The following is a 16,122-nucleotide window of genomic DNA, read 5'->3' as shown; positions in this document are numbered from 1 at the left end:
GCCCCTAGAGCCGCTGGCTTCTGAGTTGCTTTACTAGTTCCGGATTCAGGGCCGATCTGGAATCCAATTCGCTCTGCGAATCCGCGACAGAGTAGGGGGAGGGGAAAGAGTCAGAACGCAATTCAAACCTAGACGTATCCTAAGGCTACAAAAGCAGAAGGTAACCGCGAGCTTCATCAGCACCCGGCTGGACTTGAGTACTGGCGTCACGCCTTTTTGGGACTCAGTTTACCTGCTGAAAAAGGGGGCGGGGGGGGCAGGGGCGGTGGACCTTACCTTGATAATTTTGGCCTTTCCTAAAGTGGCAATTTTCCACGGTGGGGAAGATCAATCAGTGCCCCCTTCATCTCTCCAAATTCTGGCTGCTGGAAGGTCTGCCCCCTCAGCGGGGCGGGCCGGGGATTTTGGTAGATGGAAATCTGCCTAATAGGGTTCCGTGACACCTGAGTAAAGAAACTCCCGGCAGGTCAGACCTGCAGCACTAGGGTTGCTTCTTGTTTTTACTTTGTAAAACACGTTTTAAAACAATAATAGTACACGTGGTTAAACATTCAAACAACCAAGAAGTACACAGAAAAGTGAGTCTCTTCCACTCGCTGATTCCCCTCCCCAGCGGTAACCCCTGTACGTCCTTCAGGAGACTGATTTTGCCCAAGGTGGCTCCCAAAGGAGTCCACAGACCTTTAAATCTCAGGTCACGTTGAGCTGGGTGCTCTACAGGCATTGCTTAATTGGAGCCAGATGGGGAAGCGTATGTTACTCATTTTTGCTGATGAGGAAACTGAGGCCCAGAGAAACAGGAGGACCCTGGAAGCTGCTGGGCCTGTGGGTGTTTGGAGGCCAGAACCTGCCCTTTTTTCTCCATGACTGTCTCTTGCCCCTTTAGGTGAATTACACAGCAAACCATTAACCCTCCAACTGCTGAAGGTGAAACAAATCTTCATTCATTCATTTATTCACTCTGACAATATTTGTTGAACATTTATTATATGCCAAACCTTGTGCTAAGCACTGGGGAGAATATTGACCCTTAGCCCAATTCTGTCCTGGGCACAGTTAATGGGACACAGTAGACCTTAGATAACTGTGAGGTGTAGAAATGAATGAATGGATGAATGAATGGTGAACAGGGCAGTATCGCCTCCATGGAGCTTCCCACTCCCGATACAGGAGAGAAATTTAGATACATCTTCTTGGCTGGTGTAGGAAGCTGTGTGTTTCCTTATTTTTATAAGTGGGGTTGTTTTGGAAATGGCATGGATTTTCGGCGAAGACCAGAGAAATGCTCTGAAAGCACAGGACATTCAGTTTTGGTACATTGTTGCTTGAAGGCCTTTCAATATTTATTTTTTAATTGAAGTAGAAAAAGAAAAAGGCTGTGAGGACAAACCAGGACGTTACCGGTTTTGTGAAGTTTCGTTTGTTGGGGCATAAAAATAAGGGTGCCTGGGTTTGAACCTTGGGTCTGCCGCTTATTAACTGTATGACCTTGGACAAGTCAATCCCTCTGTGATCCAGTTTCCTCCTGGGTAAAATGGGGATAATAGCAGTACCCACCTCACAGGGATGTTGTGAGAATTAAATAACAATATATGTAAAGCGCTTAGGGCAGTGGCACGCGGCATACGCCAAGCAACAGCTATTCTTAGTCTTATCATAAAGGTAATAATTGTTAATATTGTGGTAACTTTTATTCCCCAATCTTCACGGATTCGTTTCTCAGGGCTCCGCCCATAGGTTTCCCATTCCCGCCTATCCCTAAGATACTGCGGACTGTCCTCCTCTCGCTCCGCCTCTTTTCCAAGGTCGCCGGCCTGAAGTTGCGTGATGCACTCCGGGCCTTGTAGTTCCTTCGGAGAGTCTTGTCAGCGGGGGCCTCGCGGGCGAACTGCATTTCCCAGCGTTCCTCGTGACGGCGCCGTAAAGCGCGGCGGTCGAAGGGCCGGTTCCGGCTGAATGTCAGTGCTGGACTGTGGGCCGGGGGGGAAGGTGGTTGGCAGTCTCTCGAGCACCTCAGCCGCTGCTTCCTCCGCTTGTGCTGCCGCCGCGGGCGCCTGGCCGCTCGGCCGCTTGGGCATGAGACCGTGAGGCAAGCGACTGGCCGGGGCCGCCGACATGTTTGGCCGCTCGCGGAGCTGGGTGGGCGGGGGCCATGGCAAGTCTTCCCGCAATATCCACTCCTTGGACCACCTCAAGTGAGTGTACTGGGGGCAGAAGGGGGAGGCCGCGGGGCTGGACTTGGGGATGGAGGCGCATAGCCCCTGGCCGGGGGCGCTGGGAAGTGTGAGAGCGGAGGCGGAGGGCCGAGAGAGGCGCTCGGGAAAGGCTGTGCGGCGGTTAAGCGCTAGGGCTCTGGACTTAGGGCGCCTGAGTTCGAACCCTGACCCCGTAGCTCCTCTCTGTGTGACCTTGGGCAAGTCGCTCCGCTTCTCAGAGTCTCAGTATCCCCATCTGTAAAGTAAGGGGATGAGATTTCGGTTTACGGATGCAGACTTCGGTCTTGCTGGGGCCGGACGATGGGCACCAAGCTTACCCGGGGTGGTGCTTCTTAGGCTGGACAGCTTACGGGTCAGAGGTCTGTATCCTGGAGTCAGACAGATGTGGGTTTGAACTTAAGTGGATGAATTTAGGCCTCAGTTTCCTCAGTTGTAAAATGGATATAGTGAGAGCACCTGCTTTCTACGATTGTTTTGAGGGTAGGGTCAGAGAATGTATGTAAAGGTGGAAGCTTCTACAAGTGCTCAATAAAGAACAATAATTAAAAAACAAACTAGTGGGCTTCCCTGGTGGCGCAGTGATTGAGAGTCCGCCTGCCGATGCAGGGGACACGGGTTCGTGCCCCGGTCCAGGAAGATCCCACAGGCCGCGGAGCGGCTGGGCCCGTGAGCCATGGCCGCTGAGCCTGCGCGTCCGGAGTCTGTGCTCCGCAACGGGAGAGCCTACAACAGTGAGAGGCCCGTGTACCGCAAAAAACAAACAAACAAACAAACAAACAAAAAAGTAGTTTCTTAGGGGCGTCTAAAGCGTCAGAAGTAGAGCTCCGAGGGAGGCTGGTGGCAAAGGTGGTCCTGGGAAGCAGGAGTACACAGAGTGGCTTTGCAGTTAGACTGGCATTCAAATCCTGATTCCACCATTTAATGGCTTTGTGACCTTGGACAAATTGTTTCACCTGTCTGAGCCTCTGATTCCTCATCTGCAAATGGGAATGGTGAACATTGTGCAAGGATTCAGTAATATTGTGCGTGGAAAGAGATCGATCCAGTGTCTGTTATACAGTTGGTGGCCAATAATGGTAGCAGTGTTTATCAGCTGGGCAAGGCCTTCCCAGACCACCCTACCTAAAGTGCCTCCCCTGCCTCAATTCCTTTCTGTTAGATTTCATTCATTTGATTAATCTCCACTATCTGCAATTATCCTGTGTGGGTTTTTGTTTTGTTTTGTTTTGTTTTTTACTGCTGTTCTGTTTGCTACTAAACTGGTACTTCCCGGAGGGCAGAGATGGCTTGTTTTGCTCAAAGCTGTATTCCCAGCATCTAGCTCTGAGCCTCTCAATAGATACTTAAAGAATGAAAAAAATTAATGAATCGGGGAGAGGTGCAGAGCATGCAGGCAGAGCCTAGGATATTTTAGCGGGGGGGCGGGGTGGAGGTGAAGGAAAATAGAGACCTTTGAAGAGGGAATGACTTCAGGGAAGAAAATACAGTGTTGAGGGGTGGGGGGAGAGAGTGGGGGAGTAAGCAAACCTTTGGTGGTAAGAAATTGGCTGATTTCCAGAAGGAGCTCTCAGGATTACTAATGGGAAAGAAGGATGGAGAGGGCGGGCAGGGAACAGTAGGAGGAAGACAGGGGCCCCTGGAAAGTGTTGGTGGGAGGGAAGTTAGATGGGGGCTTCTCATTTGGCTGGGGGTAGGGGTGCTGTAATTCTCAGCTGTGTCCTTTCTAGCATGGAGCAGGTGTTTAATAAATGTTTGTGGGTCTCAAAGAGTGAGCGGCAGGAGGGATCATTATGTAATAAGGAATGGTTTTTGGGGGTGGTGATGAGAGAGGACATGGGGAGGAGAGAGGCCTAGGGCAAGCGCGGGGCTGTGTAGGGAAACAGGAATCTTAAATGGGAGGGCAGCTGGACGGGAAAGGGAGAGGCTTAGAGATTTCAGGAATTTAGAGTGGGTGGATGAGGCCGAGAAGGGGAGGAGGGATATCTAAAGGAGGTTGGGCCTGCTGCCAGCATCCAGGTACCTGCAAGCTCTCACCTAACTCTGCCTGATTCTAACCCTTTTAAATTACTTTAGTAATTATTGAATGCATTTCGGTGCCAGGTGCTTGTTAAGGAATTCCTGTGTGTTATTTCCTTTAGTCCTCATAAGTCTTAGGAGTTGTCAGAAATATTATTGTTTCCATTTTTTAGACTGGAAATTAAGGTCCAAAGAGGTTCAGTCACTTGCCCAAGGTGACAACAGCTGAACAGTGTCAAAGCCAGGATTTGACTTCAGTGTTTGCACTCATTACACTGTCTTTTTGAGTAAAATTTCCTAAAAGTCAGTTTGGGAAGACTTTCAACTTGGCTGAGTCTCACTGCCCAATGGCCATCTTCGCCCTCTGCCCAGCCAGGGAATGGTGAAGGTTCTCAGGTTCCTTTGAAGTATCCTGGGAACTGCCCAGGTTCATTGTTCAGGTCACACGGCTGTTGGGTGCTTTTTGGAAACCAGAGCTGCCTGCCCTGGATCTGGTGGATCGCTGAATCCACACTGTAGCCTGAAGAACCTGGCGATTTGTGTGTTGGAGGGGGGCTTAGAAGATCCCAAAGCGACTTGGGAAAGAGTGCCATAAACAGCTAGTGCCCACCCCAATGCTTGGGCACAGAACAGCCCGTTCCCTGAGGGAGCTCGCCGGCTGGTGGGGGAGATAGCCATAGAGCCAGTGACTGTGGTATGACAAGTGCTGGGATCACCGTAGGTTCAGGGCTTTGTGGGAACCCTTCTTGGAAGCCCTCTGGGGGAGGCAACCAGAGCAGAGTTGTCAAGGATGAGCAGGAGCCACCGTGTGGACACGGCCCTGGGGTCTGTGGAGTGTCAAGGTGGGGCTGGTGGTTATGGGACACAAGGCTGGAGGTAGAACAGGGCTTGGGCCTCCTCTGATACAGAGAGCCACCAACCGTTGCGGGGCACCTGGGACTAAAGGGTTTCCCAGGACGTGGGACTTTCAGTGCTAAAACTGGGAAAGTCCTGGGCAGCCAGTACTAATTGGTCACTCTACCAGTGACAAGTGACAGTTCCTAATACACTGTTGCCCTGACCTAGGGCAGTGTGGGTAGAGAGGAGAGATTAAGATATTTAAACGAATTTAGAATTGACAGTTTTGGGAGGGGGGCACGCAAAGCATCTGAGAACCCTCTTCCTTTTTTTTTTTTCTAAATAGACTTTACTGTTAAGAGCAGTTTGAGATTTACAGAACAACTGAGAAGATAGTACGGGCAGCTGGAAACCCTTTTTGAACCACATTATTCATAACATTCCTGGCTTTCAAACTGTAAAGGGTTTTACTTTTGCTAATTAATAGAAAGCTGTGTACTGTGGTCTCTGTCTACTGAATGGAGTTAGTGATTTAGTTGAGGCAGATTGAAATAGTAAGAGGTCATTTGCTACACATCATGGGTGGTTTATTGCCCAGACTAGTGGCAAGGCTGTGACATTGACAAGCGGAAACCTTGACTGATGGAATTGCCTGATTGCTACTGAAGCATCACCTTCACTAGGGACTGCGAGTCCACAAACTGCTAGAACTTTCTTGGTGTTGGGTTGTGTTGTTGCCTTAATTGTAATCGCCTTTGTGTATGGGTCAAGATTCTTGGTTTTAAGTGACAGAAGCCCAGCTGGAATTGCCTTAAGCCCCAAATGGAACTGATTGGCTCTTGCCACTGAGCAGGCTGTCCTAGCTAAGCCATGGCTGAGTCTCAGTGTTCAGACGAAGCTGTCTGTACGTGCTTCTTTCCAGTTCTTGTCTCCGCTTTCTTCTGGGTTGGTGTCATTCTCAGCAAGCTCCAGGCTTACATCATATCAGCTTAGCAACCCCTGGGAAAAAGAGAGCTTCTTTTCTTAATATTGCCAGCAGAAGTCCAGAAATGAGCACCATTGAACCAGCCTGGGGTCTCATGCCCGCCCCTGAGCTAGTCACTGTACAGGGGGGCATGGGGTACTCTAAGTGGCCCTTCCCTGGAGTCAGGGTGGCATCAGCTCCTTCCAAGCTAGTGGACAGAGAGTGAGAGAAAGGGATGGTTCAGCGTAGGAAAATTAGGGAGAAGAGGAATGTATACCCAGCAGGCAGACGTTCACCTACTCTTGGTATATTCAACTTTTGCCTAAGATAGCACTGATTATTTTTAGAGCTTGGGGTACAGTATCGCCAAATTCATTTTCTTAGAGTATCATATTCATCGTATCACTCATAGTGAGTCCGACGCATCCATTATGTCAAGTGTAAAGTTCCCCCAGGCCATCAGAGTGCTCCAGACTGTTCCCACCCATCTAAACTTGGGAGCACAGATGAAGACCCTGTAACCCCAGCTGGGGAGCCAGGAGCATCCTTGGTAGGCAGACACCCATTTACATGGAGACATAAAGGATGAGTGGTTGTTACAGGCAGTAGGGGGCAGGCTGGAAGGGGGGATGCTGCAGGCAGAGGAGACAGCGTTTGAGAAGCCTGCAGGAGAGAGACACAGGGCAAGGGGGTGTGTAGGGCCCGAGAGCAGAGCCATGAGGCTGGAGAGGTCACAGAGCCTAGGTCCCACTGGGCCTTGTAAATTCTGTTGAGGAATTTGGACACTAGGCTGAGAACAGTGGGGAGCCGTGTGCTGTGGTCTGGCCGAAGTTTGGAGAGTGGATTGGAGGAGCGTCCCCTCAGGGGCTGCTTCTGTCTTATAGTACGTGAGGGTAGTGCCTGCAGTAGCCCAGGAGTGTTTCTTGTGCCATTTCACGTTGATGGTCCTTCTCTCACTCACTGTTGCACACACCTCACCTGTCTGCATCTGTGCTGTCTCCAGATGCCGAACTGTATCCTTAAAATACCAATTCTTGGGAATTCTCTGGCAGTCCAGTGGTTAGGACTCAGCACTTTCACTGCGGTGGCCCGGGTTCAATCTCTGGTCCGGGAACTAAGATCCCACAAGCTGCGTGGCATGGCCACAAAAAACAGAACAAAACAAAACAAACCTAAACAATTCTTTCATAAAAATTGCCCTGGTGACTTAAGCCAACAAGAAGTTTTACTGTCATCTGCAGCTTCTCCTGTTCTTGCTCCCACCGTCTCACTCAACATGTTATCATAAGGTCCTCTCATTGCCAAAGAGTTAGACCAGCTGGTGGGTGCTCTGGGCTCTTCAAGCTTTATCCCACCTGTGAGTTAGATCCCCAGGAAGCTGGCCAGGGTTCCTCAGGCATGACCTTTCGCTATCAGAAATGGTCTTACTTGAATATATGTTTGTTTCCTTCTCCCAGATTTGAACGTAAGCCTTGTGAGGACAGAGGCCTGGGTGGCTTGTTCACGTGGAAATTGTCAGATGCCAGTACAGGGCCTAGCACGCAGTAAAAGATCAACAAGAATTCGTCATAGGATGAATGAAAGAGGCGAGTTCTGGCCTGACTTTTCCTAACAGCAGTTCCTAACAGCTCTTGCCAGTTTGGGCACCGCGCCTGTGCCAGAGCTGTGACTTTTTCTAGGGCTGAAAGCCCTGCTATGGCAATCTGGCCGTGATTGCCGGCTCCCCGGCACCTCAGTCCCGGCCTCACTCGCTGGCCCAGTTTGACATCTTTCAGGGGTGATTCATCAGGAGAAGCACCACCTTTAACACCTTTTGCTAGTCTTCTAGTCCGCCTCCACCCTGCCGGGAGCTTCTCCTTGTCCTGCTGGCCAGAGGGCTGGATCCTGACCAAATGGAGGTTTTCAGGACACAGAGTAGGACCCTCTGGGAGGTGTCTTCCCTGGTGCTGAGGAGGCCACACAGACACAGGCTCCATGTCCCCTCACCCCAGACGTTGTTATTTGGGGGGTGTGCTTTGGGGGAATGGATTTCCAGTCCCCCTAGGCCCTATCCTTCCTCACACTCTAGCTTGCGCATGTTTCAGTATCTTCCAATGGGAGCATCCTAAGAGACATGATACAAGTCATAAAACTTGTATGAATTTGAATTTAGTATGTCTGTCTCTGAAGTGGACATAATTATTATTAACTGTAATGGTTTAACTTGTGAAATAAGTGAGTCTCTTGAGAAAGCAGAGTCTGTGGAGGAAGGATCTGTTTACAGTCCGTGGTCCTTGGTGATGAGCCTCTAATGTATTGGTTGCACGTTGGTAACAGGCTGCAGTTTTTCTGTCTCCAGGCGCTTCAAACTCCTAAGTTTTTCTCTCAAAGTAAAGTTTGCTCATGTGCAAGAGTCTGAAATTGGGATTCTACATTCTGCAGAACTTCCTCTGGAGATATGATAATGCCGGCTCTCTTCCAATAAAGTGGAATAAGGGTCAGTGATAAGCACTTATCTTGAGATCTGATACGTGTTGTCATGCCTTTTCAGTTTGTTTATTTGGTAGTCTTGTGTGCTAGGCATTCATAACTTCATGGAAATGCTTGGCTAATAAAAGCGTTTAACTCATTGTTTGCATCTTCTGTACTATAATGGTTACAAGCAAGGGGTTACTGCCTGGGTGCCCTGTCCTTGTGTTGGGACTCTGGGTGGGTCCTAGCCTCCCAGAGCCTCAGCTCCCCAGATCATCAGCCCTGCAGGATTGTTGTAAGGGTTTAATGAGTGAACACATCTGAAGCATTCAGAACAGGGCCTGGCAATAGGAGACTGCAACTGTTTTTATATTTATTTATTTTTTTAAAATTAATTTAGTTTTGGCTGCGTTGGGTTTTCATTGCTACACGCAGGCTTTCTCTAGTTGCAACAAGAGAGGGCCACTCTTCGCTGTGGTGCGCGGGCTTCTCATTGCAGTGACCTCTCTTTGTTGTGGAGCATGGACTCTAGGCTTGCTCTAGGCTCTAGAGCGCAGGCTTAGTAGTTGTGGCGCACAGGCTTAGTTGCTCTGCGGCATGTGGGATCTTCCCGGAACAGGGCTTGAACCCGTGTCCCCTCCATTGGCAGGCGGGCTTCCAACCACTGCACCACCAGGGAAGCCCAGGAGGCTGCAACTGTTTTTATGATGATGATGGTAAAAATATACACACATAGAGTTTGAGAGAGAATGTTATCATTGTAGCAGTTACTATCATTGTAAGAGAAAAATCTGTCACTGTCCTTGGAATCTTATCTAGATAGGGAACACAGCTTTGCACATAGAGATGACTGTTAGCTTGTTGATCATCTGAGCGATTAGGAATCTAATGCCCAGGAACTGCTGTGCCGTCCTTTTAGTGGTGTACTACGTAGTCACTACTGATGCTTGAGAACAGTTGCCAATAACAAAAATGCTTTTATTTTAGCCAGAGGTGGGAAGAAAGATGGGCATGGTAATGGACATACAGCATGAGCTCAACTATGTTAATATCCATAGCAAAGAAAAAGACCCAAGGAAATAGATTGCAACTCCAGCAGTGGTCATCTCTGGGCAGTGGCATGATTGACAATTGCCGTTTCTCTTTTTGTTGTTGTTGAGGTTTCCAACCTTTCTAAAATGAGTGTTATGTTTAAGACCAGAAAGTTATTAAACTATATTAGTATCTCTGAGGTACTTGATTACTTGATCTTCCAAAGTCCTGGAATTAGATGCAGCATTAAAATATTAATCTTTAATCCATTCAGCTTTCTTTCTTTTCTCCCCCCACTACATTTAAGCAAACATATATTGAGGGTCTCTTCCAAAAAGATTACCTGAAACAGTGTGCTGGGGCATCGTGAGGGCAAAAAGATGAGCCAGTGCGGTGGGAATTTAGAGCTTGAGATCTAGCGGGTGTTTCCATCTACCAACAACAAACATTTAGAAAATGAGTATTTTGAAACACTCCCATTTACAACAGCATCAAAAAACCCATCAAATACCTAGGAGTAAATCTCACAAAAGATGTGCAAGCCCCCTATCCAGCAAACCTTGAAGGAAATGTAAATGTCATCATGTTACACTCTCCAAAAGATGTCAGTTCTCTCTGTATTTAGCTATAGGTTTAGGGCAGTCTTAAAGGAAATCTTAGCAGGTATTTTTGTGGAAATTGAGAAGGTGATTTTAAAATATATATGGAAATTCAAAGGACCAAGAATAGCCAATATAATAATAAAAGAAAAACAAAAGGAAAGAAGTTGGAAGACTTACATTATCACATTGCAAGATTTATTATAAAGCTACAGTGATCAGACAGCATCGTGTTGGCACAAAGGTAAACAGATCAGTGGAACTAGAGGATCCAGAAAGAGTCCCACGCGTGGTCACCTGATTAATGGCAACAGTGACATCGGTGTGCTTTGGAGAAATGAGGACCTTTTCAGTAGATGATGCTGAATCAACTAGATAGCCATATGGAAGAAATGAATTTTGGCCAGTATCTTACACCATACACAAAAATGAGTTTCAAATGTACTCTAAGTCAAAATGTGAAAGGTAAAATAGTAACTTTTTAAAAGAAGAAAACAGCATTTCTTCATGACCTTGGGGTAGGTAAGGATGTCTTAAGGTTGATACAAAAAACACTGTCCAAGGGAAAGATTGATAAACTGGACCGCATTAAAATTAGGAACTTTTGCTCATCGAAAGACCACTGTAAAGAGAGTGAAAAGGCAAGCCACATTCAGAGAAAATGTTTGCCATAGGTATATCCAGTAAAGGATTTGTATTCAGAATGCATAAACTCCATAAAATTAATAAGAAAAAGGTTCTCTACCTAGAAAAAATGGGCAAAAAGCTTTCACAGACACCTCACAAAAGTAGATATTTAAATGGCTCTGAACATGTGAAAAGACACCCAACTTCATGCGTGGTCATGCGGTGAAACCCTGGCGCGGCATCACCACGTGCCAGCAGATGGCGCCACTGAGAAAGGCAGAGCGCATTAAGCCCTGCCGAGGTGGGGGGATTGGCTGGATCCCTCTGAGCCAGCCTCTGCCCTTTGGCTGCAGATGAGCTGCTGAGCGAGCGTCCCTCAGTTCCTGTCCTGGCCTGTGCCGTGCTAGTGATGTGCACAGCCCCAGGTTACTGCGAGTATGAGGGTCACAGGAAGGCCCGCACACAGGGCCAGGCATGTAGGCCATGCACCGCACATGGGAGCGCCTAGAATCTTCTTTTCAAGACTTAACACCCTCCCCTTACCCTGGGTTTGTCTGTAAGGGCCTCCTCATAGTTACTAGAATTTTTTTGAGGGGTTATTTAGTGAAGGCAATGATAACAGTAATAGCTGGCACTTGTGTCATCCATGGGAACTGCCAGGTTAGTTGTCTACCTTTTTACTTGTTTGTTCCTAACGACACCGTGATAGGTAGGTACTAAAGTACTTAGGTGCTATTGCCTCTCCTATTTTACAGGTGAGATAACTGAGGTACAGAGATTAAGTAACTTGCTTGACATCACCCAGCTAATACCAAATGTTCCACTTCCTGCTCTGGTTTCTCTGGACCTTCCCATAACTCCTGCAGTGAAGTCCTCTTTTCATGACTGTTTGGATCCAGCCTGATCTCTCCTTCCTACCTTCTTGGAATATTCTTTGTATAATGTAATAATGATTTTAATAGCCCCCCTCATAACAACCACCTTATAATAATAGTAGCAGCAGATAGCCCTGCATCCGTTGAGCGCTTACTGTGTGCCAGGCACCATGCTCAGCTCTTTCTATGTGGTATCACATCAAATCTCTGGAACAGTCCAGCAAGGAGGCCTTGATGGTTGTAGAAGCTGACGCCCAGAGAGGTGAAGTGCCTTGTCCAAGGCCACTTATAGGAAGAGACAGGGCCAGGAATCAAGCCCAGGTCTGTCTACTGGACTCCAAATGTTTGAACTCTTCACTACCGCTCTGTTCCACTACTTGCTGTGTTTGGCATTTGGCCCCTTGACTATGTTTGGTCTTGTATGCTCTGATCTACCTCATATTCATGGAGATGGTCCCCTACCCTTCCCCCATTCAGCATTTATTTAGCGCCTACTGTGTTCCAGACATTCTGGAGTCTTTTGAGGTCACCAAGATCAATAAGATGATGTTCCTGACCTTGAGGAGCTCAGGTCTAGTAAAGGAGGCAGATCATTGCCAATCAGGGTGGTCTGTGCAGCAGCAAATGCATATGGGTACAGAGGTGCCAGAGAGAAGGCTTCACCAAGAGATGCCTGAGCTGGGTTTCGACATATGAGTAAGAGTTTGCTGGTTGGTCAGGGCAGCAAGGGTATTTCAGGCAGAAAGCACAGTGAATAGAAGTCAGGGCTGATCGTCAAGATTTTAACCTCTCCTATCCCTATTGGGGGTCTTCAGAGCAGACCCACTTACCCAGGCTGCTGCCTTCTGGGCCAGGAGTGTGATAGTGAGGTGATAATGCATGTTGTCCTCTACGCAGAAGGAAACACCAGACTGGGGAGAATCCGCCTCTCCCCATGTTGCCAACAATGCCTGTCACAGCAGGTGGGGGGCGTACTGTTCACTACATGGGCAGTGTCACTGACGGCCATGGCGTGAGTGATGCCGTGGCTCTGAAACAAGAGTGGGAGCTCCTTCAAAATGCAGATTTGGGACCCTGCACCCAGGGCTCAGATTCTGGGAGTCCAGGGTCGGAAGCCAGAATCTGCACCTTAAGCAGGTGATTCTGATGTAGGAGGCCTGTGAACCACAGTTTGAAAAACTCTGCTCTTTGAGCCTTTTGAGGAAGAGGCACTCGAGGCAAGATGGAGATGTGGATTCATGAGTGGGTCGCCTGGATTCATCCCAGGGTGGGTCAGTGCTGTGGAGTCACCTAATCACAGGGGACCACTGGCCTCACCCCGCCACCCACAGCCCTGCCGGTGGATTTGGGCACAGGTGCTAGAGAGTTCTGTTTTGGGAGAGCTATGCTAGTTACTGCATGTTAAAAGTTGCATGTAGTTTTAATTAATTAGATTAACTAAATGATTAAAAAAATGATTATAGTGTGTCTTTAGACAAACAGCACAAGCACTAATAACTAAAACCCCCTAAAGCAGCAGATGGCCCCTGTGGTTCCATTTGCAAGATTCTACCTCTTTACACCCTACCCATTTTTAGAGATCTTCAATGGTATGACCTATCTAGCCTTTCCCTGCCTTTCTCTCGCCAGTCCCCCACCCCCAAACTGAAGGTGGCCGGAAAAGAAGTCGGGAAGTGAATACTCCTGAGTCACTCCCTCTTGCTGCCCCCTTTTCCTTCCCAAGCCGTGACAGCTGAAGTTGCCTCAGTCTGCCGGCCCTGGAGACACTCTTAAAACCGTGCCAGGTGGCGCTCCCAGGGCGTCGGCCAGGCTGCTAGTCCCCACACTGCTCAGGAGTGGCCTCTGCAATTCTTTGGCTTTTGCCCTCACCAGTGGCAGAGGGCCTTCAGGACTAGGCCGGGCCCGCCTGTCCCTGCACATTCAGGTGGGTGAAGTATTGAATACATGGCCATCGCCTCTCAAACCCACTTCACTTTACTCTGTACACAGCAAATAAGAGCTGTGCCCTTGAACTGCAAGCCACCTGCTTCATCTGAGCCATCAGTTCTGTGCTTCATGGGGGATTAAGGGCATTCCAAGGGTGATCATGACGGCACCTGATTTGTGCCCCAGCCACTGGCTCTGGGACCACCCTCCCTGCTGTGTGACTCCACGTCTGATCTCTGCATCAGCCAGGCAGCGGGTCTTAGGCTTTTGGCACTGAGCCGTGTGTCTCCACTTGCTCCGCCAGCGTCAGAATCACCCAGGAGAGTGAAAAAGGCCGATACCTGGTCTTCCCTCAGTGCCGCTAAATCTGAGTCTCCGGTGGGCTCAGTGGCCCCGCTTTGTCCAGCTCTCCAGGTCATTCTCTTGCACACACTGGAGTTTGAGGATGGTTGTCTTCAAAAGCTTGACAGCCTTGCCTCAGTTTGGGTTGGTGTGTCCCTGGTTATTGAACACTTCGAAGCATTGTCTGCCATTTTTCTCAGGTGGTGAGTTATGTCTCTTCTAAATGGGAATTGTGCTAACAACTGTGTCTGTAAAAAGCACAGCCAAATTGTCCCTAAAATGTTGCTAATGGTCACTGAGCTTGGCTTACATTTCAACTGGTAACCTTTAGTTCTCTTTTCTTTTCCTTTCTCTCAGATATCTGTACCACGTTTTGACCAAAAACACCACCGTCACAGAACAGAACAGGAACCTGCTGGTGGAGACCATCCGATCCATCACCGAGATTCTGATCTGGGGGGATCAGAATGACAGCTCTGTATTTGAGTAAGGGTTTCTGGTTTTTTGCTTTTTGATTCTTCTTCTTCCTTTGAATAATTTTCTAAATGTGTACCATGAGTCATTCCTGATGATGGCAGGGTTTGATGCCAATTTGGTCCTGCACAGATATCTGTCTCTCTCCCTCTCTGTCTCTCTCTCTGTCTCTCTAAAATGTCCTTGAAACACTGTAAAAATGCCTGCTGAAAATGGGGAAGTTATGGAAAACAGTGTCCCTAGAAAAATTTGAAAAGATCATGGATAATTTTCCAAGTAATGTCTGATTATCTCCCCCAAAGGAAGGAGAAAATGTCTTGAGTAGTTAGATTCTAAGTGAACTGAAAAGACCCTTCCCCAGGTGGAGACACTAAGGGCTAACATTGATTGTGTTTACTGATGGGTGGCCACAGTGCTGAGCTCTTGATGAGATAATCCTTCTAAGTCTCCCAACTACCCGAGGGTAGAGGACCATCATCATCCCCATCCCCTTCCCCATCTTCATCCCCATGCCCATCCTTATCCTCATCCCCACCCCTTTTTATGCTCAAGGTCAAACGGCTCACACCTAGAGCCCATGGAGGGATTTCTCCTCACTCTCATACTTCCTAGGTGAAGAGTCTCAGGCCCGCCTCAGTTTGCTCATCTTTAAGTGAGAGAGAGCAAGTTCCCTGCCCAGTGCCTGTTACAGAGTTAGGCACTCAAGAAATGTTAGCAAATGATCATTTTAAAAGGTGTCCCTATTGGGACTTCCCTGGTGGCACAGTGGTTAAGAATCGCCTGCCAATGCAGGGGACACAGGTTTGAGCCCTGGTCCGGGAAGATCCCACATGCCACGGAGCAACTAAGCCCGTGCGCCACAACTACTGAGCCTGCTCTCTGGAGCCCGTGAGCCACAACTACTGAGCCCGCATGCCACAACTACTGAAGCCCACGCGCCTAGAGCCCATGCACCACAACGAAGAGTAGCCCCCGCTCGCCGCAACTAGAGAAAGCCCGCACGCCACAATGAAGACCCAATGCAGCCAAAAATAAAATATAAATAACTAAATAAATTTATTAAAAAAAAAAGGGTGTCCCTATTGGACAGTTAAAAAGCAAAGACCGTAACCCATGAACTACTTTCCTCAACAGACCTGTCCCAGCATCTGAGTGCAGAAGGATTAGGGTTATGACAACCACCAAACACAGATTTTATTTTTATATAAAATAATCTCAATTATAAGTGCTGAGGCCACTTAAAAAACACATTTAAAACAAATACAGGTGTTCCATTTCCAACCTGGCTTCTTATTAGATATTTTGATTTTCTGGATAGCTCTATATTTTCGTCAGTGAGGTTAGCTAATACGGAGCTACTTGTGGAAAATGCAAATTGTTTAAAATGCAGACCTGTGACACTGGCTGAGTTCCCCAAGGGAAAACACGAGTAATAAATAGGTGTTGCTCATAAACGGGACTAGTTGCCTTTCAGGATCCATGGGGAATTTACTATTTGTTGGTTGCTTGACATCTGTTTATGGAAATGAGAAAGACCCTTGGGTTAAAGATTAGAAACCACGTCACCTTTACTAGAATGGCCGAGTCCGTCCGTCGTCTTAGAAAAACTACCGAGCTCTTAGAGGCCCAGTTATTGTTAAATCACTGCCCCACAGAGGTCCCAAGAGAGCTTGTTTTTAATCCATTTTTAAGTTTGGGGATAATTTTAGATTTAGATTGTACAGAAAGTTCCCATTTACCCCTCACGCTGTTTCCCTGTTAAT

At 48.0% G+C, this 16,122-nt stretch overlaps 1 protein-coding gene across 3 annotated transcripts in view; it reads left to right on the top strand.

Annotated features, from left to right (window-relative positions):
• Positions 1-1,978: 1,978 nt before the first annotated feature.
• CLEC16A (C-type lectin domain containing 16A) overlaps positions 1,979-16,122 on the top strand; it is a 209,816-nt gene continuing 195,672 nt past the window's right edge. For all 3 annotated transcript variants that reach the window (XM_082670276.1, XM_082670277.1, XM_082670275.1), the window contains exons 1-2: positions 1,979-2,195; positions 14,243-14,371. In XM_082670276.1, coding sequence (XP_082526402.1) covers positions 2,116-2,195; positions 14,243-14,371 — 209 coding nt within the window. In that variant the 5' untranslated portion in view covers positions 1,979-2,115. The remainder of the gene's footprint in view (positions 2,196-14,242; positions 14,372-16,122) is intronic.

The sequence above is a fragment of the Grampus griseus genome (genome assembly GCF_964374135.1).
Source record: "Grampus griseus genome assembly, chromosome: 14".
NCBI lineage: Eukaryota > Metazoa > Chordata > Mammalia > Artiodactyla > Delphinidae > Grampus > Grampus griseus.
This window is presented reverse-complemented; position numbering and strand designations above follow the sequence as displayed.